This window comes from Seriola aureovittata, chromosome 8 (assembly GCF_021018895.1).
Source record: "Seriola aureovittata isolate HTS-2021-v1 ecotype China chromosome 8, ASM2101889v1, whole genome shotgun sequence".
Lineage (NCBI taxonomy): Eukaryota > Metazoa > Chordata > Actinopteri > Carangiformes > Carangidae > Seriola > Seriola aureovittata.
Genome location: NC_079371.1, coordinates 12,771,320 through 12,798,248, shown reverse-complemented (window position 1 = coordinate 12,798,248; position 26,929 = coordinate 12,771,320). Strand labels below are relative to the sequence as shown.

The window sequence follows — 26,929 nt, the reverse complement described above, 5'->3', positions numbered from 1 at the left end:
CATTTCATAAAGACACTGTGGACCAAGACAGTTGAGGGAAAGGAGAAGTGATTTCCTAACAGCTCATAGTTGGGAAACTGAAAGCGGAGGTGAGTTTTTTTTTATAGCGAGACTGTTGCAGGCATGCTGTTGTTGGATACCACATTGTTATTTCAATTAAACTGTTTTCTTCAAGATTTGATTTGGATATTGAGCTAAAATGCTTTAGTATCCCTGCACAATAATTCTTTCCAACATAACTCTTGTTCTGAAAATCTGCATATTAATGTTCATTTATGTTTTCCCTTCCTCTTTTAATGATCAAATATGATCAAAACTTTAGTTTCATGAATTGAGAAAACAAACAGCTTAATTATACAGGCAGAAGTTTAGTGGGGAGCACTGATAAATACCTTTAATCCTCCTGCATTTTTGCAAAGTACATTGTATAATGATTGCTTCTTGTTACATGTAATACTGCCACAGTAGCAGTTGGCCATTGACACAGTTTGGTGTCATCTGATGTGAAAGGCCTCTGCTTGTGATTTAGATTGGACTCAGTGGTTTTTCAGCTATCAGTATCATGAATGTGATGGCTTGTGTCTTTAACTTCATGTGACTGTATACAGTGCACAGTGTTTCTTTTCTGAGAAAAATGTGGCCCTAATAACTTTTGAGAAAACTGTTGACACATTTCAGTAACTCAACTTAACTGAGTCGTTATGCTCCTTTTAATTACATCTATTCAATCACCTTTTTAAAACATGCTTGTAATGATATTGTATTTATCTTTCTATGTTATTTTTTATGCCTTAATACACTATCTGTCTTAGTTTTGTAGATATTCTTGGTTAACCCCATCTTAATCTGTTTTTCAAAAGAATTCCATAATCTTCATTGTCTGTTGGACTTTCAGATTTTATGGATCAAGAAAGTCCCCTACGCTCACAACATGATGAAGAACTGTCAGTCCTCATTGGCCGTTCACTGCTGAGGCTGCAGGATGCTGTTGTTACAGCGATGTCGCACACCCGCAAGAAGGTTTTGCAGGGCTTTGTTGTCTTCTCTGTCATCTTGCTGCTCCTCTGGCTCGCTGCCTTTTTATATGGGAGCTTCTACTACTCTTACATGCCCAAGGCGGCTTTTTCGACACCTGTGCACTATTACTACAGGTGTGTAGGTGAAATGATGAGCAGGTGCATCACAAAAACACAGACTTACAGTGTGTTTTATTCCCTCTTTCTTGCTTTTACTCACACTCAGTCGTTCACATTTTTGTGTGCAGGACAGACTGTGAGTCTCCTTCCTCTTTTTTGTGCTCTTACCCAGTGGCCAACATCTCTCTCATGAGGAACAAGAAACATGTATGTATGAATGTGTGTGTGTGTGTGTGTGTGTGTGTGTGTGTGTGTGTGTGTGTGTGTGTGTGTGTATACGCCTCTATCTATGTATCTGGTCTATGTATCTATCTCTGTCCATGTTTCAGTCATCCATCTGTTTTATTCATATTATCATCTTTTTAAAATGTATCTTCAGGTGCTGACATTTGGCCAGGCCTATCAGATCTCTCTGCAGCTGGAGTTGCCTGAGTCCCCAACCAATCAGGAGCTGGGGATGTTCATGGTCAAGACAACCTGTTTCTCTCGGGATGGAGGCCAGATTGCTTCCTCTGCTCGTTCAGTGAGTTGCACTGAAGATTTGCTCCGCTCCTAATGGATGGCCTCATGTGTACAATCAAGTAGTGCTTCATTACTAGTTCCTGCAAACTCCAGTGATTCACTGTATTGCATTGCTGTGTGTTTCTCAGGCAAGACAACTGCTGTCCACCTCCAGCTCTCGCTTTGTGAGTACAGCGCTGACGCACAATAACCTCTTAATCACACAACCTGGTCAGAGCCAGATGAGAGCTGCTTATGCTTGCTGCAGAGCTCCACTGCAATGAGGTGATGGGATGACTATATGAAATAATGACTGATACAGATACACGGTGAATTCTTCTTGCTGTGCATTGTAAGGTGTCCTTGAGGGCCTTGTAAGGCGCCTATATTAATACAGTGTATTATTATTTAGTATTAATTCAGATGTAGAGATCACTTACTTAAACACTGAGTGATCGGAAAACAGAAACCCTATTGGTGTTATAATGTAACTGGGTGCAACAGTCCCCTAATAACACTATACTATAGAGGTGTTGATATGGTACTTTTTGTGGTGTTTTCTTTAAAATATAAGATTTTTCAAATATTCCTGCACCTCCATACTAATCACCTTCATAAATTGGCCTGTTTGAAACACCTTTCAGTCTAATCCACTGCCACAAAGCATCACTGAAATCCGCTTTTGTTGGTTTTCATTAAACTGAGCACACAACCCTGTCACTCAGTCATCCTTTCCTAAATATTCAGCATCCCATCACTGAGAACATCTTCTGGGGATATGGTATCACACATTTGTAATGAAAGAGAAGATTAATGAATCCCCAGAGGACTGAATAAAATCATTTCTGGTAATGTGCTGCCAGGGTGACGGTGTTGTTGTGTTGTGATCAGAGCATGCTGCGATACCGCTCAGACCTGCTGAGGACCATGGGAACGCTGCTCTTCCTCCCAGCCTTTCTGAGCGGAGCCATTGAACAGAAACAGATGCTGGAGGTGGAGCTCTTCTCCGACTTTACTGACGACCCTGTGAGTAGTACACTGCTTTGTGAGCATGTGTACGTGTGCTGGAACAGCAAATCACCAAAAATATTTTGTTTAAGTGTATCCAATAAGTTTTTCTTCATGTTCAGTATGCCCCCTCGGTCACAGCCGTCATTGAGATCCTGTCCAATAAGGTGCAGATCTACTCATCTCAGCTGTACGTTCACGCTCACTTCACTGGCATAAGGTGAGAATCATTCATATACTGCACATACCTGAGTCAAAGCATGGATTTATAACATGAAACTGAAACAATACATAGATCCACTTATATTTCTCTGTTGATGAAACATGAGGAAGAAAAGTGTGAAATTCACATATTCTATAACCTACAGCTCAAAGTGAAGTCACATAGAGTTTATTTTTCCCTGTGGATAACTGTCCAAATGTTGATTATGTGCCATCACCTTAAGACATGTGTAGTGCTCATGATTGAGAACATGTTTCAGCAGCAGTCTTGTTAAACATCAGGTTTTGGTTATACTCCATTTATACAACTCAACACAACAGTTAACGATGATGAACAGAAACATCTTGTTGTGGAGGATGAGCAGTTGCCTCAAGAGACCAACGGCCACAACCACCAGACACTTTCTGTTTTGAGTAATAGAAAGCCACTTTTTCTTAAATGGAAAAAGTGACTCCAACTACAATCACAGCTCAAGCACATTAAGTTCAGATGTATTCTCTATGGGTTGTTGAAGATGGCTACAGGAAATCATCTCCTGAGGTTGAAACTGAGACAAAGCTCTCATCATAGTACCACACCTGTATGTCAAAATGACATTTTTCTTTGTTTCTCTCTGTGTCCTTTCGTCAGATACTTGTTGTTCTACTTCCCTGTCTCATCAGCCCTGGTGGGTGTTTCCAGTAACTTCATCTTCCTCAGTGTCCTCTTCATCCTCAGCTACATGAGGCTGTTGCTGAGAGTTGAATGGAAACCAGAGCAGGCAAGAATACGGGCATATTACTACAGACAGCACTGAACTTACTGCTCACAGCGTTCTGTCTTAGACTGCATTTCATGAGTTTGTGTTTACGCAAGTGTGTATTATTGCCAAAATCCTCTCAGGGGTTATAGCTCAAACTCAACTGCCTCTGATTGCTTGTTTTCCTTGTTGTTTACAGCTCAGAACAGATGGATCGGTGTCAGAGAGGGAGAACATGAACAGCAACGAGCAAGAGGATGAAAAAGATGTTGCTGCGGGTACAAAGAAATAACACAGACACATTCACAAAGGCACACAGAAATGTAATTTTATTCGAGCTATTAGCATCAGTCACTTGGTACTGACAACCTGAGTATGTTATAGTGTGTTTGACTGCAGAAACAAATTCTTTGACAGGTACTGCAGAGCTGCTGGGTCCCCTCCAGATAACCCCCACAAATCTGAGCCGGGAGAGGCCCCAATTGCACTTTGGCAACGGCACAGAGCTGCAGAACAGACATACACTTAGTCAGGTTGAAATAAATGAGACAGAGGCAGCCTGAGGACATTAATAAAGGAGAGCGAGAGAGTGCAGAGAGCGACCCTCATACTGAGATGTAATGATGATTTAAGAGCAATATGTGGTTGAAAATGACTCAGAAAGAGGCCGTGCAACACTGACAGATTGCCGAGGGATGACCTGAGCTGCTCTGTTTGAGCTGTAGATCTTCAAAGTAGCAATTTCTCTTTCATGTACTCTGATTCACACTGGTATTTTACCTTTAATGGAAACACCGTTTGATTTATGAGATTGACGCATCTGAAACCTCAGCATTTCATTCAAATCTCTCATTGTCATTTCCTTTTTAGCACTGACCTGATGTTTACTATTTCATTGTTCCATGTTAAATAAATACAAAATATATTCTGATATAAAGAGACATATTGAAAACTACAGAGAAAAAGATGTAATACGTGACAATTAGATAGTGAAAACAATTTTAGAACTCATGTCCCTTTTCCAAAGTCCCAAAGTTTTTACCTTTCAATCCCATTTTCCTAATGACCATTTAATTCATGACACACACACTCAAGACAAACAGACAGAGTCAGTTATGTGACTGGCTGTTGCTTCGGTCTGAATGAGTGCACAGCCAGTTTGTCTCAGTCTTGTTAGACAAATGCTTTTTAAATGAAACACTCTCTGGTAAAATTTGTGTTACATGAAAATGACCAATAATCCATTATTGTTAAGAGAAGCAGGATGAAATAACATTCCTTAGTAATGAGCTGACTTTTAAAAATGTTTTCAATTACATCACATTTTGATGGTTATATCATATATATTTTGTCAGCATTTATACATGTGAATATTTATTTCAAAATGACTTTTTTATTCATTTAGTGTTGAACAGATTTTAGAGCTGTTTCTCTTGGAAGTTATAACTGTCATGCTGGCTGAAATGTTACTTTAAAACACTGTTACTTGAGCAAAATATACCATTATGATTAAGATGTGCATTTTTAATATACAAAAATATTCTAAATTGACTGAGTTTTAGCCAAAATGTGTCTTGCTTAGCTGCAAATCTATTCTAAAATATCATCTGTTCAATTGCTGCAATAAAACCTTCAAAAAATGTTCATCATACTATTTATTTAATCCTTTGTGAAGTCAGAAAACACCGCCCTAAAACAGTTAACCCACAAAGTACACACTCATATTTGGTGGGAGGACACCTTACTCTATTTCTGTCCTGCTATCCGTCACAGGCGGGTATCATTCCTAGATGTCCTCTTAGCCTGTGGCACACGCCTCTTTATGAAGGTTTGGAAACTTAATGACGTCACTACATGCAAAATATGGCACCAGCAGAGACAATGGGAGAGAGATGTAACACACTGACATGCACAGAGTTTTCTGTCACTGAAAACTAACAGCTGAGGTAAGTTGGACACACATGGACATAGGTGTCATTTTTGAGAAAGCTTAGTATATCACTGAGGCTTTGTTAGAGGGGCATTTAGACTTGTAAATTAATTTCCTCAAACATATTCAAAACTGTGCATCTCTTGTAAACATTTCCTGTTTGTTTCATACAAGCACATGTCGGACTCATGGAGTAGATTCACTCTCTACACCGCACAATGGATACAAAGACGGACACAACAGATGACAACAACATAGAAGGGATGAAGATGGAGATAGAGAATAAGCAAATGATGAATAATGACTTTTCTGCCAAACTATCGGACGAGACGTACCAACACCTGACGATCGGTGAGGGGCCCTCCAGCAGCTGCAGGAAAGTCAGACTGAGATCCAGACCCAGACTCCAGTTGGCAATGAGCTTCCCGCCTTACAGCCAGTGTATAGGTGGACTCGGAGACGACGGAGAGTGGGACAATGAGCTCAATTCAGAAGAAAGCATTCCTCACCAGCAGCATCTCAGACATGATGAGGCTGTTCAAGCCACAGAAAGGAAAGAAGATGCAGAACCGACTACAAAGTGTGCAAGGGATGAAGTGAGGGCAAAATGGAGGACGAGGAGGAAGGAGAAGTTAGGGGGGAGCTGTGAAGCTGACACAGACAGAGACAGGGAGAAAGGAAGGTGGAGCGGGAAAAGAAGAGTGGAGGAGACTGGAGGAGAAAGGGAGCCTGATCATAAGGGAAGGGATGGGGGAACAAGCAGTGACTGGAAACACTGGAGAAATAGAAACTCAAGTTTTGAGTCAGAGAGAAAAGAAGAGGGGGGTGAAGAGAGGAAGAGATCGACTTCAGTAGCAGAGGGAGAGGACGAGGATAGCGGGGAAACCCTTGAGGGGAAGAATGAAGAAGCTGAGGAGCTGAGAGGGGCCTCCACAACACATCAGTGGTCCTCCCCACATCCAATCCTCTCAAAGCTTCTTCACTCATCCTCCTCCACCTCCTCCTGCTCCTCCATCAACCTCTCCTCAGCAGAGAGTGATGAGGTCTTCAGCGAAGGAGAGGATGCTGGCAAAAAGAGGAAGGCGTTCAGGAAGGTGAGAATGCCAGAGACAGAAGATTGGATGGATGGGGTTTAAAACTATATTTTCAGTTTGGGCATTTGCTATCCCAGTATGAGCATTGGTTGCTCAGGTCGTTGATGGGAGGCTTAAAACTATATTTCTCAACTGTTCTTTGCACCTGTGGTCCTGGTGCTTTGCATGAGCTTGAAAGAGGACTTTGATAAGGATAGATTTGAATGGTGTTTGCATGCCTAGCTGCTGCTGCTGCTGCTGCTGCTGCTGCTGCTACAGATATGGGAGTAGAACGACCTATATGTTTGTTCAGGTTGGAGGACTTGTTGGAGCAGACAGTTGCAGGAGGACTAGGGAGTAGATGTTCATTTTCTCAGTGTATGCTGTCTGTTTACATTGTCGGACATTGAGCAGTAATCCATAATGTATGAATCAAAGGTGAAGACTTTTACAGAGGAATCACCATCCCATCAAAATGGTAACGTTTAGGATGCGAACATTTTCATTTAGAAGGATGAAGCCCTATAACATAGATATTTTCTTCAAACTGCAAACTTGTCATATTGCAACAGTGTCTCTACTGAGCATGCTCAGTTTCGACTCTAGCTTCCCATGTTTTGTTTTGGTTTTTTTTTTTTGGTTTTTCAATGCCATGTCTGTGTCTAGTGTGGTAGCTGTTTTGTGTATATACAAAACAGCTTATAACTGTCCAGGAATGCATTGTTTGTAAACACAAAATGTACTGACATTTGTTTGTTGACTACACTGATGACCGAGGAGGTGTTAATACTGTATAAGGTTCCCGGACATATGTTTCTCTCTCTTTTTGATATGTTTTATCAGGTTTTCCTCCTTAGCATAACGACAACAACAACATACTCTGCTCTTCTTCTGTGCCTCAGTGTCGCTCCTGGAGAACATACCTGACCATGATGCACTGGTCGCTGCGGCGGCAGAGCTCCTGGGTCCAGCTGGCTGGACATCAAGGCATGTGTGTTACAGTTCAACCAAAACAAACACTAACAGAAACTAGTGTGTATGTTTCTCTACACTACTGATAACTGTAAAAAGCCAACATTGCTCCATAAGTAAATAGTACTATTTTTATCTCCACAGAGTGACCTTTTTAGGAACTATGAAAAACACCTTTTGACCACCGTCCATTTTGATTTCATTCAGCGGGTTTTAGAACAGATTTCATCAGGTCAGGATCTCTAAGTAAGGGCCTGTCACCTCAAAGAGGACTACAACATGTTTACCTGATTATTATCACTAAAATTGAAGCTTCAGTGATAATTTAAATCACAGTTGGTATTGATTTTTCTCAGGCAGTCATGAAAAAGACATCACCACTCCATACAGATCATTTTAGTGATTAGGAGTTTGGTGTTCATGCTATAACTTTACAAAACTTTTTAAAATTGGAAGAGTGGTCCTGAAATCAGATAATATCCACATCCTGCCTTCTTATTTTATTTACAATGTGGAACCATAATTATCTTAATCTTTGTCCCTTCATTGCCGGTGTCTCCAGGTAACTTCCAGCTGAGTGAGGGAGGGGAGGTGCTGAAACTGTACAATGAGGTGGAAGCAAACTGCCTGGACTGCCTGATGAGAGACTCGCTGAGACCCTTTGTCCCACAGTACCATGGCATGGTCACTAGGGGGGAGCACAGCTACATCCGACTGGAGGACCTGCTGAGCGGCCTGAGGAGACCTGTTATCATGGACTGCAAAATGGGAGTCAGGTAGGTTTGAGAGAAATTTGATTGTACAGAGTGGGAGTAGGGTCATCTCTGATCACCAGTTTTTCATTAACTTACCACTTTGTGTCATTCTGATTCACCTTAAACCTCTTTGCCTACAGTTCCTTAATAACTGATTTAAAAACAAAAATGTCAACTGGAGATCCACTTAGCTTTCCTGCAGTTTTCGACCATATTACATGATCTTTGTCAGGTGGATTTTGCCTTGTTTTCACGCTATTGTAGATGTTCAAATTTCCATTTTACTGAGTACTTTAAAGGTTTCTTGTCCATGTTGGCTTAAATGTTGAGCAGTTGGCAAAACAATCTCACCTTTTCGTCCTTAATTACTAAATTAGGGATGTAATTCACATAGATCTTATATTGCAAAGAGTTGCTTTCTCCCTGATAATTATATGAGCTTGATAAGTGTTGATTGGTGAGGTTCTGTGTAATTAAACTAATATGCCTCTGGTGAGGGTGGTCAAAACTAAAACAATTAAGGGAATATACTAACACTATAAACACAGGTTTTTCCATGTAGCAGTATGTTTTTCTACACAAGGAATTATATGGGAGCTTCCTTTTTAGGACATACCAGGAGGAGGAACTGGCCAAAGCTCGGACCAAAGCCACCCTGCGAAGCGACATGTACCAAAAGATGCTGAAAGTAGACCCGTCAGCTCCATCAGCAGAGGAACATGCACAGAAAGGTGTGACCAAGTGGCGTTACCTTCAGTGGAGGGATACAACCAGTTCTACATCGACACTGGGCTTCAGGATAGAAGGCATCATGGTAGGAGTAAAGGCCAGTAAATCACTGCACAACTCATGTCACCCATAATTACCTATTTACCAGACCTTTTTCATTCCATAAAAGTCTTCAAATGTGCCACGTCTGTGCCGCTGTGTTTCTGCATGTGTGTGTGAGTCAGATGGAGGACGGAAGTGTCAAGCGGGACTTCCGAAAAATTCTGACCTTGGCCCAAGTCACAGAGGCGTTGCTCTACTTCACCAGGAGTGAGCTGGACATCCTGGTCAGTTCTGTCTATCCTAGAAACAGTAATTGCATTACGCTGCTCTCACCTTTAAAAAAAGCTGTCCTTCATCGTACTATGGTGAGCAGATAGTAAATATAATATCAGACATGATTGTATGTAACTGTGTGAGTTAAAAAAAAATATTACGTCATATAGAAAGGTTTTAAATGTCAGTTTAAAAGTCAAACACAACAAAACCTAATAAGAAATGGATATTGAAACAACTTTCTTCTCTTAGTTTTATCTCCCTAATCTCTGCCATTGTTGTTTATACATTTTATGTCCCATCTCCTCAATGTATTTCAGTGTTTTACCCTGTGTTAACACTATTTTTTGGAGCTAAACTGCAAGTGTTTATCTCTTCTGTCCTCCAATCTCTGCCCTCAGAAAGCATACCACTCCAGACTCCTGGCCCTGAGTGATGCACTAATGAATTCATCATTTTTCAGAACCCATGAGGTTGGTTTACAGAGACAAATCCTTCCCTTTTTTTGTTAAATTCTGCTTTAAATAATTCTATCTGAAGTGAAGAACGAGGATTTGAAATATCAGTGAATCAGTCTTTTTGCTTATCTTCATTCGTCTCTTATTTTCTTTTCACCTCACTCAAATTCATCCTTGCTTAATCTACATATAAATATATGTTTGACCTGATCAGGTGATTGGCAGCTCGCTTCTCTTTGTCCACGACCATAGCAGCAAGGCCAGTGTGTGGATGATAGACTTTGGGAAGACGATCCCTGTGCCTGACACGAGCAAGCTCCAACACAACGTCCCGTGGGCTGAGGGGAGCAGGGAGGACGGCTACCTCATAGGCCTGACCTCCCTCATCACTTCTCTGAGCCAGGCCATCAGTGTGGTCTCCTGGCAACAGGAGGACAATGGTGGAGATGAGAAGAGTTTTACATGAAGCAGACTGAGGGTTGTGGTTGAGACGCCCCTTAAAGAAAACTCAAACTCAGGAGCAGGTGGATGAAACGGATGCTGTTACACATTAAACTGTTGCCTCATTTCATTCACTGGAAGAGACAACAGAGGAGGAATCTGTCTTCACAGGCTGAAGAAGAACAAGGGAGTAATATTCAGCTAAAATCATAGAAAATGTGATGTGGTACATCTGGCATGTACATTGTGTAACAGTGGAGACGGTGCTGGTGTTATGGACTCAAAGGATTTAAGCTTTACATGACCTTTTTCCCTTTCCTTGCTGTTTTTTTTTTTTTTTTTTATCATTTGTAAAGGGTCAAAAATCCAAAGATGTCCGTCCTGTACATGTTGATGCTTTACCACAACGCTGGTGTTTTTTTGTTTGTTTTTTTCATTGGGTTGGTCTGTGAAAACTCAAATATCTCACCTGTGTTGCAACACATGATAAGCTCATTTGTTTATAGCAGCAAAGGAAACTCATAATGAATCATGCCTATAAAAAGACACCTGAAACACGAATGAAGATATATTGGTTAAACAGATGTGATATTACTATCAGGGTTTTGAATTATTTACATATGATGCAGCTGAAATGTTATGCTTTCCTTGTCTTATAGGCTGAATACAGCTTATGATACAAAACACCTTCTCATATTATGTGGTGCAACCTAAGTGAAATAAACAGTGAATGCCTTGATCTGCTCAGTCTTCATATATCAACATCCCTGACACTACAAAAATGCACCCGTCATTTCATATAACACCAACAGGTTACAGACATATGAACTAAAAAGAGAAAGAGGAAAGCAAGCAAACAGTATGTATCCCCTCATTAAAGTATATAAATACACACTCCCATGGACTGACTAAGATTTTAACAGCTTCAATCTTGGTACAAATTCATGATATGCTGCCAAATATTTTTCATATCTGCAGAACTTTATTCAACTTCAAGTGGAAATCCCAACTTTTCCAAATATAACAATGTATTGTATTTTCGCTCTCATGTTTTATGTATAAACTTAATCTTAAATAACTGGAAACCTACTGTCAAACAAATGATTTGTAAATTCCAAATTATTTCCAAATAATCTAAGAAGAATCCTGGAAAGAACCACATCATTTGGAAACAATTATGGATAAAATAGATGGTGATCAGTTGTTACACTTTCGAAATGGGTCTAGAGACATACATACATTTCAGCATAAATGAAGAAAGTCTCCAATAATAAATGAATGAGCAATAAATTCACTGTTGTTTAAATAGAGACAATTCTTAAAGGGAAAATCGTCTGGAGGTCAATAATAAGATCGACACAACTAGTTGAACCAACAAAAATAAAAGTCTGAGAACTATTTTTCCTGTAATTGCAACCAAATTATAACCACGTGGTTTATTCTCTCCAGGAAAATTTCAAGAAATCAATAGGAAATAAAGCATTACAAATAAATGTAAAATGGTAAAAACACTCAAGTAAAGTGCCTATGCTAATGTAACACTAATGTTACAGCAGGACCACAAACTACAAATGACCGCAGAGTTGACTGAGCGCCGCAGACCATCAGAACCTCATGGAGGTGACACGTGCGAAGTACAGGTGCAGTACCTCCACCTGGTGGCGCCCTGTTGTTGTTCGTGCTGGAGAAGTCAGGCGGGATGGAGATTGCTGACACTATCCTGAACAACAGACAGTAGGCAGGTGCTCCACAATACCTCAGAAGATATATTACCACGGAAAAAGAAATTAATCGGTAAATATTTTCGGGTTATGTCTGTGAGTCTAGCAAGTTGCTCCGCCACGCTAACGCTAACAGTTAGCTTTAGCTAACACAATTTACTGCTTAGCTGACTGAAAAGTTCAAATTTACATTTCACCTCAACAAAACCGATTCAGCATCTGGCACTGTTGTTTTTGAATGTTTTCCAAATGACAAGTTTATGACAGTTTCCCCAAAGGCTGAGTTTGACGAGGTTTTCTGGATGGACCGTGTGAATGTATGTCAGAGAAGCTACCCCAACCTTGTGGTCACACGTGTACTGGATGAAGGTGAGTTTGATTCATTAATCACAAACACGTGGGCTAGCCAGCTTTTGACTCGCTTTAGGTAGCATTTCCTGGGCAGGTAAGTCACGTAGGTGTGATTGAAGCCTGGGTGTTAGAATATGCTTGGACAAGGAGAGGTCTGATGGGGATGATATTTGAAAGTAAACAAAGCTTAGCTTGTTACCTGCATTACTTTTCTCGCCTGTTTTTACTCAACTTTTCTCAAAATTGAACTTGTCAGATTGTTTGTGTGTCGATCGGGGAGAAATCTTGGCAGAATCAAGGACAGCACCTTACTGAAACCTGTGGCATTGTCAGTGTAACTTTATGGTGATAGTCTGATATAACAGCACAACACATTGATTATCATCTAAACACTCTTTTTGACTGCATTAGATTTCAATTATAAATGCAGTTTATTCTTATGAATTATGAGGAATGCCTGGAGAAAAACAAAACTAATGATAATTTGGCAAAAATTTCTTTAGGCACCAATGGACTTTCCTAAAATACACCATTATCCCTATTGAGCTCTATACTGCTCAACCCTGACCGCAAGATCGTTTGAAAATCCTTGTAAGAATACTAAAAGGGATTAACTCTCAGCACTCAGGTAATTGTGGTAACTGTTTCACATTTCAGTAATCGGAGGATTAGCAACACCTGGTCACGACAGCAGCAGACAACCAAACTAATACAACTGTTTCATATTAGATTATTTTATTAGTGAAAGTTTAGGTTAATATATTTGAAACAAGAAAACATTTGGACAACGACCTGCTTCTATAGTTGTTTTGTTGATGTATAAGTACCTTAAGAAGTATTTAAAAAGTAGTATTAAGGTACATGAAAAAATAAAAACAAATGAAAGTACTAAAAAAAAGTGCACAAGGAATGTTATCTTACTGGAATATTTTCGAATAATTACAGTTTTGGCAAGGTGTACCTTATTCCCTACAGGGGTGAAATAAATATTAATTTTCTTTCTTTCTTTAAATTAAAGAAATATAAATTTCTTTCACTTCAGTAAAGGTAAAAATATCACATTTAAAAAAAAAAAAAAAAGTACTTTGTTACAAATGGAAGTCCTGCATTCAAAACCTTATTGAGGTAAACGCACATTTTGTCTGTATGTGTTATCAGCAAAATATACTTAATGTATAAATGTAAAACAGTGTGCTCCGTCAGTGTTATATTCGACATTTTTTTCTTTCACGGATAAAACAAAGGTATCACCAAATTGTCAGTGGATTTACACAACGGTAAGACTTTTAGTACGACGTCTAACAACCTTTTGTTAAGCTATACTTTAGTTATATTGTGTTGTCTTTCATCTTACAGTGTTTTACGTTTCGACCACGGACTCAGCTTTTCTTCCTTCCATTCACGCGCCATTGTCTTGACCCGGAAGTTTAAATAGTGTGAACGAAGCACTTCCTTTGTCTTCTCGTCAACGCGCAGTCGGAGGAGCTAGCCAGCTAAGCTAACAGCTAGTTAAAGAGCACTCCCTGCAACCAGGTCGTGCTCTTCTTTGTCTTTCTCTCTGACCCACTAAGGATGACGGAGTTTCTTCCACAGCCTTGCCTTTGTGTTTCATGAAAGAGAGGCCCTGCGGATATTATTTTTTCCACCCAGAGTTGTGCGTGTATGTTTTTTTTGTTTTTTTTCAGTCTAACACTGTCTGAGAAATATGGCGGATGGCGGGCATTACTACAACGGTAAGAAAACCTGTTCACCACAGCATTAATCTGACACTTTCTCTGCTACTTTTACCATTTTTCTTCAGACAATGAGGACTTTTTGTCGAGGAGAGAGGTCAGAAGCACTGATTTCATGGTCCTAGGAGGTAAAAGTATATATATTATGTAAGGCAGTCTATAGGTCTAATTATGTCACTTTACAGACATAAATATTTACCTTGTACAATATTATTACTACTATTTTATTATTATTACAATACCAGATTATTGGTTATAGTCTTAAAGCAGAATACAGGTACTGCAGAGGTCAATAAGGCAAGGTCCTATCCTTTAGTATGTTTTGTTCCCAGTCTGCATTGAAGACATTTTTTATTTAATATGATAAAGGTTTTGAAATATGTCTACACATATGCGTAGGTTTCAGTAAGATCCTCTAAAGATTCTGTTTATGAAACCATAACATGGAAGATGTGTACATTTCTTTCCAGTTTATACACTGAAAAAAATAAATGCGACATTGTGGCTCCGGTTATTCCCAGTCTCTCATAATAAGTCCATTATTTGATATATTTAACTTTCATCTTTTGTCTTATGTGCTGATAGAATTGTATAACTTTGGCTGGACTTGATGTATTGTATTCGATCATGTATATTTGTGATGTGATATTTATGTTAAACTGACTAACATTTGTTTTTGGTTCCTTTTTTCTCAGAGCATGATGATAGAACCGCACCACAGTTTCGCAACCGTAAAGGCCGAGGTTCCCACAAAGGTCGGTCGTATGACAGGTCCCGCAGAGACCGCCAACGGGGAGGCCACCCAGGTGGCTTTGGTGGTCCTGGACCACGGTCTAGGCTTGATGATACTGATGGAGATGTCACTATGAGTGATGGCGCACAGGACAACAATTCCCAGCACAGATTGTAAGTGTGGCTGACTGACTAAGCCAGTGTGTTGATTAACAGACATAGATAAATAGATACTTTATTTATCCCCTAGGGGAAACTCATGACTGTTGATAATTTAACTGTCATCATGTTTGCTATGGTGGGACTCATGGAGGAGCTCTAAAACAAACTTTATAAAAGGGGCTTAGAGAATTGTGTTTGTGTAGAAGCCAAAAGAAACTTTCAAATATGTTCATGTTAGTGCAAGGATGACAAGTTTAAAATAAAATGTTTCAACCGCTGGGAGATTGCTTTAATTTGAACACACAGGGAGTTTCTACTATGCTTTAGTCAGTCACAGGAAGAGAAAGTATAACAAGCCTGATCATTTTCATCTTCAGCATTCCTTGCACAATGCAGAATATGAAAACCTCTGTCTACCCACAAGGGTAACGAACAAAAGTGAAACCGTGAAAGTGAATGGAGCTCAGTTCAGTCATTTTGTTCGTCTGTTTTATGGCTATTATCTTAATGCTGTTTTATTTTAACTAAATGGTGACACTATACATGCATTTTACAGTTTTACTTTCATGGATTTCTTGCCAGCAAACTTTTAAATTTTATCAGCTCCCAGTGCGTAAATTTATTAAAATTACCTGGTGCTCTGCCAGTTTCATTTTTTAAAGTTAGCAAAACAATCATAAAAGAGGAGGGGGGAAGTGTCAGTTAGAATCACATTCAAAATGTATGTTAACCCTTAAGGTCAGGTGTGAAACATTTATTGTAAATAAAACTGTTTCCAATTATTAAAAGAGGATTTTTTTTTTTTCAATACACCTTCCAGACTTTTCTAGTACATCTGTGATGAAGAGTCACAGGAACTCTACTCAGATAAACAATCACAACAATACAAAAAAAATATTTACTTCTCAGACTTGCTAGTTACGGAGACATTTAGAAACACCACAGGAAACTCTGCTTTATTTGTTCCTGGGCTTTTGAGAAATATTACCCACAGCCCACAGAGCAGGAGGTTTGTTGGAGCAACTATGGCCCCGTTCAGACCTGGCATAAACATCCATCTCTGATGATCCAATCACAAGTGGACAGCCTTAAGTACAGGTGTGAATGCACCCAAGACTCATTGAGGACGCATTTGAGATCTGATCACTCCGGCCACAGTCGGAGGTGGTCTGGGCCACGTATGGCCAAATTCTCAGCAGTGTGAACACAAATGCGTCGTTGGCCACATTGAAGGAACGCCTAATCAAATGATGTTCTGCTGCAGTTTCACAAGGAACCGAAAGTATTTTACTATTTAAAATGGATATTCCATTGTAGAGCTTTGCACAGCGCAATGATTCGCTCAACCCTTCATAATACATACGAGTTTAGTTGCATATAGAGTGGGGAAATGAGATCTGATCATAAGTGGTCACTAAACACATGTTAATGGCGGGTCTAAAATAGCATCGTCAGAGCTGTCCACTTGGGATCAGATCAGCCAAGACGCATGTTAATGCCAGGTCTGAGAAGGGCGCATGGCAGAGGAACTTAATTTAGACCCTCGTTCCTCTGTCTGTCCAAAACACTGGTGAAGTTTCATAGTGCACTGAAATGTTCCTGGAAAGGTTCTGACAGTAGACACTGGCTAAAGGAGGATTGTTTCTACGTGCTTTGGATTCAAGTGAAATGGGAAAGTTGTCTCAGACTTAGACCTCACTGTATGTCCTTGGCTTGTCTTTAGCAACCCATACGGAAGACCTTTTCGGAAAGGAGATGGACGATTTGACCGAGATAGGCGACAAGGCAAAGGGGGAGGAGGCGGTAGAGGAGGAGGCGGCGGCTTCAGGGGAGGAGACCGAGGTGGAGGAAGCGGCAGTGGAGGAGGGAAAAACCAGTCAGGCTGGTCCAAAGTAACAGTGAGTATTCTTAATAGTCGCCACAAGACAGTCAGGTTACCTTGTAACTTGGTAAATAAGATCATGTTATAATTTTTTTTCTGTTTGACAGATTCCACATGGAAGAAAATATGACAAAAAATGGTTATTGACAGCTCTTCAGAACATCTGTTCAGTCCCCTTCACACCTGTACAGGTGAGGTTCAACACTGTCTTATCAATGTTTACTTATTACCAAAGTAATAGATTTTGAAAAATGCTTTTGTGTAGTTCTCAATTTAATAGTAATTTAAAAGGATTATTTCCAGGTTGTAAGAAAGATATCTTTATCTAGACAAACTGCTAAGCTGAAGGTTTTAAGGAAGGGGCTGTCTTCATATAGATGGATCCTCATGTCTTTCCCTCTCCCCCATTTATCCAGTACCATGTTGACCATGACAGGGCGCATTTCTACGTGGATGATTCCCCTGCTGCCAATGCTTTACGCAAATGTTCTCACAAGATCACTGACTCAGATGGTTATAAGGTATGTTGGGGTCACTATATATCTCTTTAACAGAAAATCTTTCAGTGTCAAAAGTTCAATATTCTTAATGATCAGTTATCAGATTATGGTGACATCCTACACTGTTATCTGCAGTTTGCAGAACATAGCTACAGTTAGATTACGTTCTTATCCTATCTGCTTTGACACAACTTTAAATCCCACTAAATCTAAAACTGTACACGTGTTTGATATATCGCTTTTTATTGATCTCTCTCATGCCACCTGATGTTTGAAGGTGGAGGTACACGTCAACGGCAGCGCTCCACCATCTTTCCTCCTCTCTGACCTGAAGCCAGACCACCTGGAGCAGCTGAAGGTGAGCTAGAGGAAGTAAACTGTTTGAACCCTGCGGATGTGGCTGTGACAGTAATAACATTTTGAGATTAAGATTTTTAGTTTATCAGATCCGTGGTGGTTAAAATTTCATCTAGTCTCTCTGATGAGTGTAAGTAATACTTGAACTAAAAATTAGATCAATATCAAGTGATTTTTGCAGTGAGGGCCCTCAAGTTCGTTTACATTTACTCGTGGAAAGGGGATTTCTCAGGAACAGACTGTTGAGGTGTTCTAGGAATTCAGTTGTAAAGCGCAATGCCCATTCATTATTATTGTTGTTGTTGTTGTTGTTGTTGTTGTTGTTGTTGTTCATCAAAATGAATGCGAGGAAGTTTTTTTTTTTTTTTTTGCTGATCTTGCTTCTCATGTTGAGCGTTGTTATCTTTCACAGCAATGCATGGCAAAACGTTTTGATGGTTCCCAGCAAGCACTTGACTTGAACAACATCCGAACAGACCCTGGTAATTACTCTCTCTCACCCCTCTCCCAGGCATCTAATGTTTGTATGTTCTTGTTCTTCTTCTTCTTCTTCTTCTTCTTCTTCTTCTTCTTCTTCTTCTTCTATGTGTCTTTGTATTTGTAAGCAAATGGTCACTGCTTTGGTCACTGTTTTACTTTGAGGTTTCTAAAGATGGTGCAGGCAATCTGGTGATGGATTTGAACCCTGCAGAGCTTTATTTGATTACTATGTGGTCACTGAAAATGATACTAAATGATTTTCCAATTTGGAGTATTTGAGTGTTTTGATTCCTAATTTTATTTTATGTCGCAGACCTGGTGTCCCACAAAATTGAAGTCACCTTGAATCGGAAGACACACATGGAAGCTGTCATCAGGATCATTGAAGAAAACATTCCAGAGGTAACATCCATACAGTGGATGGTTGTAATGTTATTTTTTGGAAAGTAACTGATGAACTATTTGCTGTTGTCATGTTGGAGGTCCACACCCCAAGCTGCTTTCTAATCAGGTGATGTGTCAAAGTGCATGTGCTTACACATATCTCCTCTTGACTGTTACCAGCTGGCTTGCTTGAACATGAGCAACAACCGTATTCACAAACTGGATGAACTCGCTGAGTTGGTTACCAAGGTGCCTAATCTGAAGACCCTTAACCTTTCCCACAATGAGGTGAGACTGGCTGCTCAGTTGATCTAGTATAATAACCAGACATTAAAAAAAAAAAAAATCCTCCCCTCACACCATATTGCTCTGTTACTGTGGGGTCGTCCAGCTGAAGTCCGACCGGGAGCTGGACAAGGTGAAAGGCCTGAAGCTGGTGGAGCTGTGGTTGAACAGGAACCCTCTGTGTCTCTACTTCAAGGATCAGGCGTCATACATCAGGTCAGTCAGCGATTTTGGGGGGTGAGTGGAGATGCTTTTATGGAAGGGACACAGTGGTGTGACTGGCTGTCCACGGGTCTTTCCTGTATAACAAAAATAGGCGGCAATGTGCTAAAAAAGAAGGTCAAGCAGGCCTTTGTGTTTTTGTGTGTGTGTGTGAGAGAGAGAGAGATGTCTGAAACTATGATAACTGAAACCGTTTCCCCAACAGTCAAGGGCGAACTAGGACAAAAGGACAAAGCAGAGCCAGCTGACATTCACCGTTAACTCCCTGTATTTGTGTACATTGTGTGTCGTTGTGCATGAGAGAAAGAAAGGGGGAGATAAGAAATGCAAAAATTCATTTGGAATTGAAAAAAAAATCGAAAGATTTTTCGTTTTGTTTTACATGTTCCTTCACACTTGATGATTAATATTTCCTTTTCACACTGCAAACTAAACATTTCTTTATTCTAAAAGTTGCTGAGAGGACCATCTAACCACGAGGCACATCGTTTTCCTTTCAGCTTGCTTAGATTCTCCACAGTTTGAACAGCTATCTTCTGTCTGCCAGTTATTCACCTTTTTGTGGGACATCTTTTCATGCTTTGGTCTCTTTTATGGTACTCAGTGATGCTGCACCCAGCACTCCTCTGCTGCCATCCTCGTTAGTTATCCCATTAGCTGCTGCAAAACACCATCACACTGCTGCAGATATATAACTCTGAGAAGAAGCACTTTTTTGAAAGAAGACATTCAGCATGACTTCTAACACAATCTGCTGTGAACTGCTTTCAAAAATACAATGCCAAAACCATCTCTTGAGCAGTACTGTATAACAGTGTAGGTTGTTTATTGGAGAGAGGGCAACCCACAGTTGTGTTGACAATTGTTTGGATGAAACAAAGAAAATCCACAGCCAATGATTCCCATCCCCTCATAGCACCCTTGCCCACTTGGCCCCCTGTATCAGGCGAGTATGGAAGGCTGGATAGCCTATGACGGGTAAGATCCCACCTCGAAACCCTGGGACAACCTAAGGCAGGCACAGTCACGATTACTCAGCCTTAGTCCCCGTGAGCTTGGACTCACTAAAAATGTGACCAGAAGAAATTGAGAAGACGGGACTCCACAGGAAATGCCGTTGGGCTGAGACAGAGGGGGATACATGTCATTATCAATGACCTATGATGAGCCAAAGATCAAAGGCGGTCTCTCTCTTCTCTTGGTTCTCTTTGGCCTAGACGGGCCTCTGTGGTTCAGTGAATGAAGTGGAGAGTTTGGCAAATACCCTTAACTAATGTCTGAGGGAAATATGTTCCGAACTGAAAATTGAAGTTCAGTTTTGCCCGGAGTAAGTCAAATGAAAAAACGTGAAAACGCTTCCTCTTCCAGTTTCTGATAGCTGTGACCAGTACAAAAGGCTCAAATATCAAGCAGAGAGTGCAGAGTAGAGAATTATCATTTCAGTCGAAAGCTTAATGACATTCCAGTCCCTCTGTAAGCAGAGGTATGGGGCCCAAATTAAGCTATAAAATTTAAAGCCTATAATTACTAGTTCAGAAAGACCCATCTCTTCAGAGTTGATGATGGCTGTGAGATACTGATAACTGCTTTGCTTGCACAGCAGGGGAAGGCTATAGGATGAGTGGTGAGACTGCTGGGTCCAGCTCAGTTTGAGGCCTGCTGTCCTTTTTGTTCAGTTCTGTTCTCAGGTTCTTTCTTTGCTGATAATCATGGGCGCAGACACCGACAAACTCAAATAGCGATTGGCACCTCTCCTGAATGTCACACTACTTGTGTCTGTGTGCATTTTACTTTTTTTTTTTTTTTTTTTTTTTTAAACCAGACCCTGTTTTGTGAGATTCATCTGCTCCCCAACATCTTGGCCAGAGTTTGAAGGGGGGCAGTTATCATGAGACCGTCAGCCACCTCTCTCCCGGCCGTGCATAACCTCTTTATTTTACTAATTTAAATTGGATGTGTTTGCTGGTTTCCAGCACAGTCTGGTAGATTGTGGGTCTCTGCATGTTTGTATGTGTGTGCTCCTGCAAAAGTGTGCTTGTGTTGCCTCCCCATGTCAGATCTGTGTATATCTCCATATTGGGGGAGAGGGTGAGTATACCTGCTGGTAAGTACACTTTGGGGTGGGAGAACTGTCGAAGAGCACAGCATGAAATTTAAGGGAGGATGAGAGTGTGTATGATAGTCCATTTGTCGATTTACTTGAATACAAAGAAGAATAAAACCCTTGAGACACTGGTTGTAGTTGCACTATTTCCATGTATCTGTACATGACTGTATTCTCCCAAATGTTCTTGACAGTGTAATGCCTTAAAATTACAGCAACTGAAAGGCACAAAATGACATAAGAGGGTCAGCAGGTGTGACTGACAGTGGTATCAATGTATTGAACATGATTTATCTGTGTTTGTGTGATGTGGTTTGTGATGGTAACTTTCCTGCTCTTGATTTTTGTTCCCATACCAGTGCTGTGCGGCAGAGGTTTCCCCGGCTTCTCAAACTGGTAAGTCCCCGTGTGTATCTCATTTCATCTTTTCCCAACAGCCTCCTTTCTTTCATGGTACATTACATTGGTGGCAGTCGAACCACACTCAGCATTAAGTGCATAATGAAAAACCATGGGTTGAAGGTATTTTTTCAAAGATAAGTTGACGTTGAACCATTTACTGTGTTTTTAGTCAATATTGCAAAAGGCATAAGAGCTGTAGGTTTTGTGGCCCGCTAGGTGTACTTGTATTCATACAATAACATACACCTAATGGTATAGTGTTGTTTTCATAGTTTTACTACCTTTTCCATCTCTGTATTTCTTTACTGTTACATTTTCATTATTTGATTAACAATGCATTCTAGTATTATACAGTACTAATTTTTATTTAGACAATTGTTCGTGAGTTGTTGCAGTATCTTGATCTATATTAAATTAAATGGACAGAGGAAGAGAGAGCAGACAGCAACTTCCCAATGCTACTGGGAAAATTTTTTGTTTGTCCACCCATGTGACTTAGATGAAGAGAAGATCACATTTTATGACAAAGTAATGCAGGAAACTTCCAAAGGGTTCGCCAATGTTTCCCCGCTGTATCCAAAAAAAATCACTTCGCCTTTGTCAACAGGACACGGCCAAATTTGTGTGAAAATGACAGAAACGATAAATGCAACAGCTGGTAGCCGAGCTAGCTTCCACAGACAATAACCTACTGCAGCCACAAGAGGGCAGTAAATTACAAGCTGAATGCAAATGAGCATTATCAGATCCTTACTGGGACAAAATGCTGCTTTGAGGTGTAAGGAGAGATATTGTTTCTAATTGATGTATATTTTGATCTTTAACTGGTCAAGCAATCCACCAGTCTGGATTTCTCTCATGTATTTTACTTCATGTGTGCTCTCCTTTTTAGGATGGTCATGACCTCCCCCCACCCATTGGATTTGATGTGGAGACACCCACCACCATCCCTCCGTGCAAGGTTACTTGTTTTAACTTGTGATTTACAGTAGTATATTTTTGCTCGAACTGACATGTCCATGATATCTTCTAGGAATACGGGACATTCAGTATAACCTCTCCAAGGTGTTAATGCTGTTAATGAATTAATTTTAGAAATGTCTTCTTCATGTACCTGACAAATGTTTTACCTCTTGACAATCCAGGGCAGCTGTTTTGGTTCCGATGAAATCAAGGCTCTCATCCTTCGCTTCTTGCAACAGTGAGTTTCTACATTTTTATTAAGAGTCATCTAATTGGTGGCTGTTTCCCAGGGTAATTGCACTGGCAATGTGACCCAAGTAGCGGTTCATTAACCTGTATGGCTTTTTATACAACCTTATTCCCAAAAAATCTGTGACGGCAAGAATGTTAATTTGACTGCGTTGCAGGTACTACAGTATATACGACTCTGGGGACAGACAGCCGCTTCTGGATGCTTACCATGATGGAGCATCTTTATCGCTCACAACACCTTACTCCACCCAGAATCCCTCCAGGTAAGAACGCACTAAAGGACACACACTTCTGTTTACATGTAACATGACATGAAGTAATGGGGTGCATAGTTTTTCAGTTTTTCAACTGGTAGGATTTAATGAAGTAATTCATGTACAAGATTTTTGCTTAGTTTCCCCATCATTAGCTGCTCTTATCCCTGACACCACCCTATATTAGTCTGAGCTGTATTCACACTGATTTCATCTGTCCCTCTCCTCTTATGTTTAGGAGCAGTCTGGGAGAGTATCACAAAGACAGTCGAAACCTGAAGAGGATCAAAGACTCCAGTGAGTTTATCTTTCATGGGGGAAAGTTTACCTCCTGCAGGGTATCGGTTTATTAATCCTCGCTTGCTGTTTACAATTGAAATCGAGCAAGAAAAAAATAAAAAAATAAAATATATATATATGTGGCAACACATTGTTGAACATTCATCAGCCACCGAGGGTGAAATAGAAAGAAAGAAACAAACCCACGTTTCAGTCAGTGAGTAGGTGGGGTTTCTTAGTCAGGTCTATTAAGGCTGTATCCCAGCAATTACCCAGCAACAGTGACAGCCTCATTTTTATTGGTGAGACTTTTCCCAAATTACATATCAGGCTTTTGACCTGTCAATGCGTCTGAATTGTTAAGTCTGGATATTTTTGTGATTTGATGTTTTCCCTCTCTGAACCTCGCCTCCTTTAGCGATGAGATTTCGACTCCTGAAGCACACGCGACTGAACGTAGTGGCTTTCCTCAACGAGTTGCCCAAAACACAGCACGACATCGCCTCCTTTACTGTCGACGTAAACACCTACACAGTGAGTTCATGTTTGTTCTGTTGGCCAGCACTTGTCATTAGTCTCTTCCTGTCACTGAATCATTTTTCTGTATTCATTCTCCTAAAATGTTTTCTTTTATAGAACACACTACTGTCATTCACAGTGAGTGGAGTCTTCAAAGAAGGTGAGGTGTTTGCTCATCATGACTTTAAATGTGGTTCTCATTCAGTGCAAAGATGAGTGGTGTTGATTTTGTTACTAATTTGTGTCATGTCCGTTTTTCAGTTGCGGTTGATGGTAAATCCCGAGACTCCACCATGGCCTTCTCTCGAGTTTTCATCACAGTCCCAGCAGGGGGTTCTGGGTAAGTTTAGTGAGCTCCCAGTGGTTTTTATCACCTTCCTGTTGTCCATCTTGTTTTCCCTTGCGGAAGTGCCTGTTTCAAAGTACAAACATATTAACAACAGTTGTGGATCAAGAAAATGAACTGACATAAAGACAAACATCCTTATCATATCTGCTTTAACAGCCATGAATAAAAAGCCTTGTGTACTAAAATCACCAATTTAATAAGATTTGACAGTTTACCATGAAGATGTGGACTATGAAGGGCAGCGAGAGAGAGGATATGACGGAGAATGGTTATATGATATGCATCTTAACCACTAGGTCACCTGATGCACCAGATTGTTAGTTTCATAAAGCTAACTGTGATTCAGTGTGCTGATACTTTTTTCCACAATTGGTCCTAAATTCAGTTCCTGGAAGTCTCAAATAAATTATTTTCTCAAACATGTAGGTGCCCAGATCTTTTCATGAGCAGTAGAGGTCTAAATGAAAATAAAATTAATTGAATTTAAGATATTTTTGCTGCTGGTATTTGATTAACCAAAAGTACTCAAGTTGCCAGTTTATTATCTAATAAAGTCTAATACCAAAACTTCTGTTAAACCATAAAAAACTAATATTGTGGTTTTCATGAAGGTAGGATTTATTGCACAGCAGTTGTTGTGGATTTCATTGGTTTTAGCTTAGCGAACCTAGTAACCTGGCGATGCAGGTGTATCCAGCAGTAAATTGTGCACATAAGTCAGGAGGAAGTCCTCCCCCTCCTGGAATACCTGAAACTTCATCATCTGTCTACTGTGTTTCTCCTGTGACACAGTTTGTGCATCGTGAACGACCAGCTCTTCATCCGTATGGCCACAACAGAGGAGATCCGCCGCGCTTTTGTGGCTCCCGCCCCGACTCCATCTTCCAGCCCCGTCCCCACCCTCACTGCACCGCAGCAAGAGATGCTTACAGCCTTCTCACAGAAGTCTGGCATGAACCTGGAATGGTCCCAGAAGTAAGTCATGTGTTTGTGCGTGTAGTGTTGGCAATGATGCATGACATAATTTATTCACTTCATTTAAAATATCTAAACACTTGTTCTCTGTCACAGGTGTCTGCAAGACAATGAGTGGGATTTCAACAGGGCGGCACAAATCTTCACTCAGTTAAAGGTAAAATGATTTATATTGATTAATGTAATTTCTGTAGAGGTGTGATCATTTTTATAGTAAGTCCCTAAAATGTTTTTTTTTTCTTTCTCTTTCCAGACGGAAGGCCAGATCCCTGATGTTGCTTTCATAAAATGAAGAATTGAATCATACATATGTGAAATAAAATCCTCAGTAATTTTATTTATCCTATTTGTTTTATCCTTCACTGTTGACTTTTGTTTTATTAAAAATAATGTAGATCAAGTTTCTTTGATCTGATTACTTTAATTACTGTTTTGTTTTAGCAGCCAAATGTCAACAGTTTGATCTAAAGACTGATGTTATGATACCATCTTTGGTTGTCATCGTAATCTCAGTTTTTGATCATTTGTATAGAAATCACTACATGTTTTCATAGGAATAAAGACGAATGGCTAACTTTGTTCATCTTAATTTGTTATATTGTGTTTAACAATAAAAGTACTTTGTCACACAACTGCTACATTTCACTTCTGCCACAATAAGAAAATATTGAGTGTGAAAATGTATTCTTAAGCTTGAAAATACTAATACTTGGAGAAAATCCTAACTCAAGCTCCAGCTACTGGCTGGAGCTTTTGACCAGTTCTCACAGTTTACCTCAGCATATATAGAAGTTAGGCACTTATCTTCCTGATAGCTGAGCAAGCTCTTGAATAGAAAATACAGATCAAGTGCACTACAGTTGGGTCCATAAGTATTTGGACAGTGACAGTTTTTGTAATTTTGCCTCTGTACACCACCACAATGGATGTGAAACAGGCATCGACATATGACTCAAGTGTAGACTTTCAGCTTAAAGAAGTTAACAAAAATATTGCAGTAACTGTTAAGGAATTGTAGCCTTACCTTGAGTAAGTCAAAGGCATACTCAATTGGGTTGAGGTTTGTTGACTGACTTGGCCATTGAAGAATATTCTTTTTTTTCCTTGCCTTGAGAAGCTCTCAGGCTGCTTTTTCAGTATGGCTTAGGTCATTATCCAGCTGGACTGTGAAGCACTGTCCCATCAGTTTTGCAGTATTTGGCAGAATCTGAGCAGATACACTTCATAATTCATCCTGCTACTTCTGTCAGCAGTCACGTCAATAAAAACCTGTGACCCAGTTCCACTGACAGCCATACTGTACATGCCAATGCCATTACACTGCTTCCACCATGTTTGACAGATGATGTTGTATGCTTTGGATACTGAACAGTTCCTTCTCTTTCCATCATTCTGGTACAAGTTAATTTTGGTTTCTCCTGTCCAAAGAATCTTGTTTCAGAACTGAGGAAGCTTTTTTAGATGTTGTCTGGCAAAGTCTAATCTAGCCTTTCTGTTCGTAAATGATACCAGTGGTTTTCATCTTGTGGTAAATCCTCTGTATTAATGGCTTTGACAATGTTACGCTTACCTCCCAGAGAGTGTTCTTGACCGAGCTAGATGTTGTGAAGGGTTGTTTTTCACCAAGGAGAGAATCATCCACTTTACTTTGTCTTCAGTGTTGCTGAGCTGCTTTTTGAGAATTAACCAAATGACTGTACAGAAGTTGTTCCCTTGTCATTAACTGCAAGTTCCTTTGTGACC

At 40.1% G+C, this 26,929-nt stretch overlaps 3 protein-coding genes across 7 annotated transcripts; all 3 read left to right on the top strand.

The window, feature by feature from the left end:
* Window positions 1-11: 11 nt before the first annotated feature.
* On the top strand, window positions 12-5,251 carry LOC130173602 (seipin-like). The gene is made up of 9 exons (XM_056383016.1): window positions 12-89; window positions 896-1,151; window positions 1,265-1,343; window positions 1,516-1,659; window positions 2,529-2,663; window positions 2,768-2,865; window positions 3,499-3,628; window positions 3,807-3,885; window positions 4,025-5,251. The coding sequence occupies exons 2-9, from the start codon at window positions 901-903 to the stop codon at window positions 4,168-4,170; spliced, it is 1,062 nt and encodes a 353-aa protein (XP_056238991.1). The 5' UTR covers window positions 12-89; window positions 896-900; the 3' UTR covers window positions 4,171-5,251.
* Window positions 5,252-5,465: 214 nt separating this feature from the next.
* si:ch73-22a13.3 (inositol-trisphosphate 3-kinase A) lies at window positions 5,466-11,011 on the top strand. The gene is made up of 8 exons (XM_056383565.1): window positions 5,466-5,553; window positions 5,712-6,631; window positions 7,513-7,597; window positions 8,145-8,358; window positions 8,947-9,151; window positions 9,291-9,392; window positions 9,783-9,854; window positions 10,054-11,011. Exons 2-8 carry the CDS (start codon window positions 5,756-5,758, stop codon window positions 10,303-10,305), a joined length of 1,806 nt encoding a protein of 601 aa, XP_056239540.1. The 5' UTR covers window positions 5,466-5,553; window positions 5,712-5,755; the 3' UTR covers window positions 10,306-11,011.
* A 912-nt stretch (window positions 11,012-11,923) lies between these two features.
* nxf1a (nuclear RNA export factor 1a) lies at window positions 11,924-25,818 on the top strand. Of its 5 annotated transcripts, none has more exons than XM_056382271.1 (23): window positions 11,924-12,074; window positions 12,280-12,370; window positions 14,154-14,213; window positions 14,781-14,991; window positions 16,703-16,877; window positions 16,969-17,052; window positions 17,278-17,382; window positions 17,639-17,719; window positions 18,131-18,200; window positions 18,512-18,600; window positions 18,763-18,870; window positions 18,974-19,083; window positions 21,553-21,589; window positions 22,488-22,556; window positions 22,741-22,796; window positions 22,966-23,073; window positions 23,303-23,361; window positions 23,762-23,877; window positions 23,980-24,022; window positions 24,124-24,202; window positions 25,004-25,186; window positions 25,283-25,343; window positions 25,440-25,818. In XM_056382271.1, exons 2-23 carry the CDS (start codon window positions 12,304-12,306, stop codon window positions 25,476-25,478), a joined length of 2,010 nt encoding a protein of 669 aa, XP_056238246.1. In that variant the 5' UTR covers window positions 11,924-12,074; window positions 12,280-12,303; the 3' UTR covers window positions 25,479-25,818. The 5 variants fall into 5 exon arrangements, with proteins under 5 accessions (XP_056238246.1, XP_056238245.1, XP_056238244.1 ...); XM_056382270.1 differs by having other exon boundaries at window positions 12,269-12,370; XM_056382269.1 differs by having other exon boundaries at window positions 12,259-12,370.
* The last annotated feature ends 1,111 nt before the right edge of the window (window positions 25,819-26,929 follow it).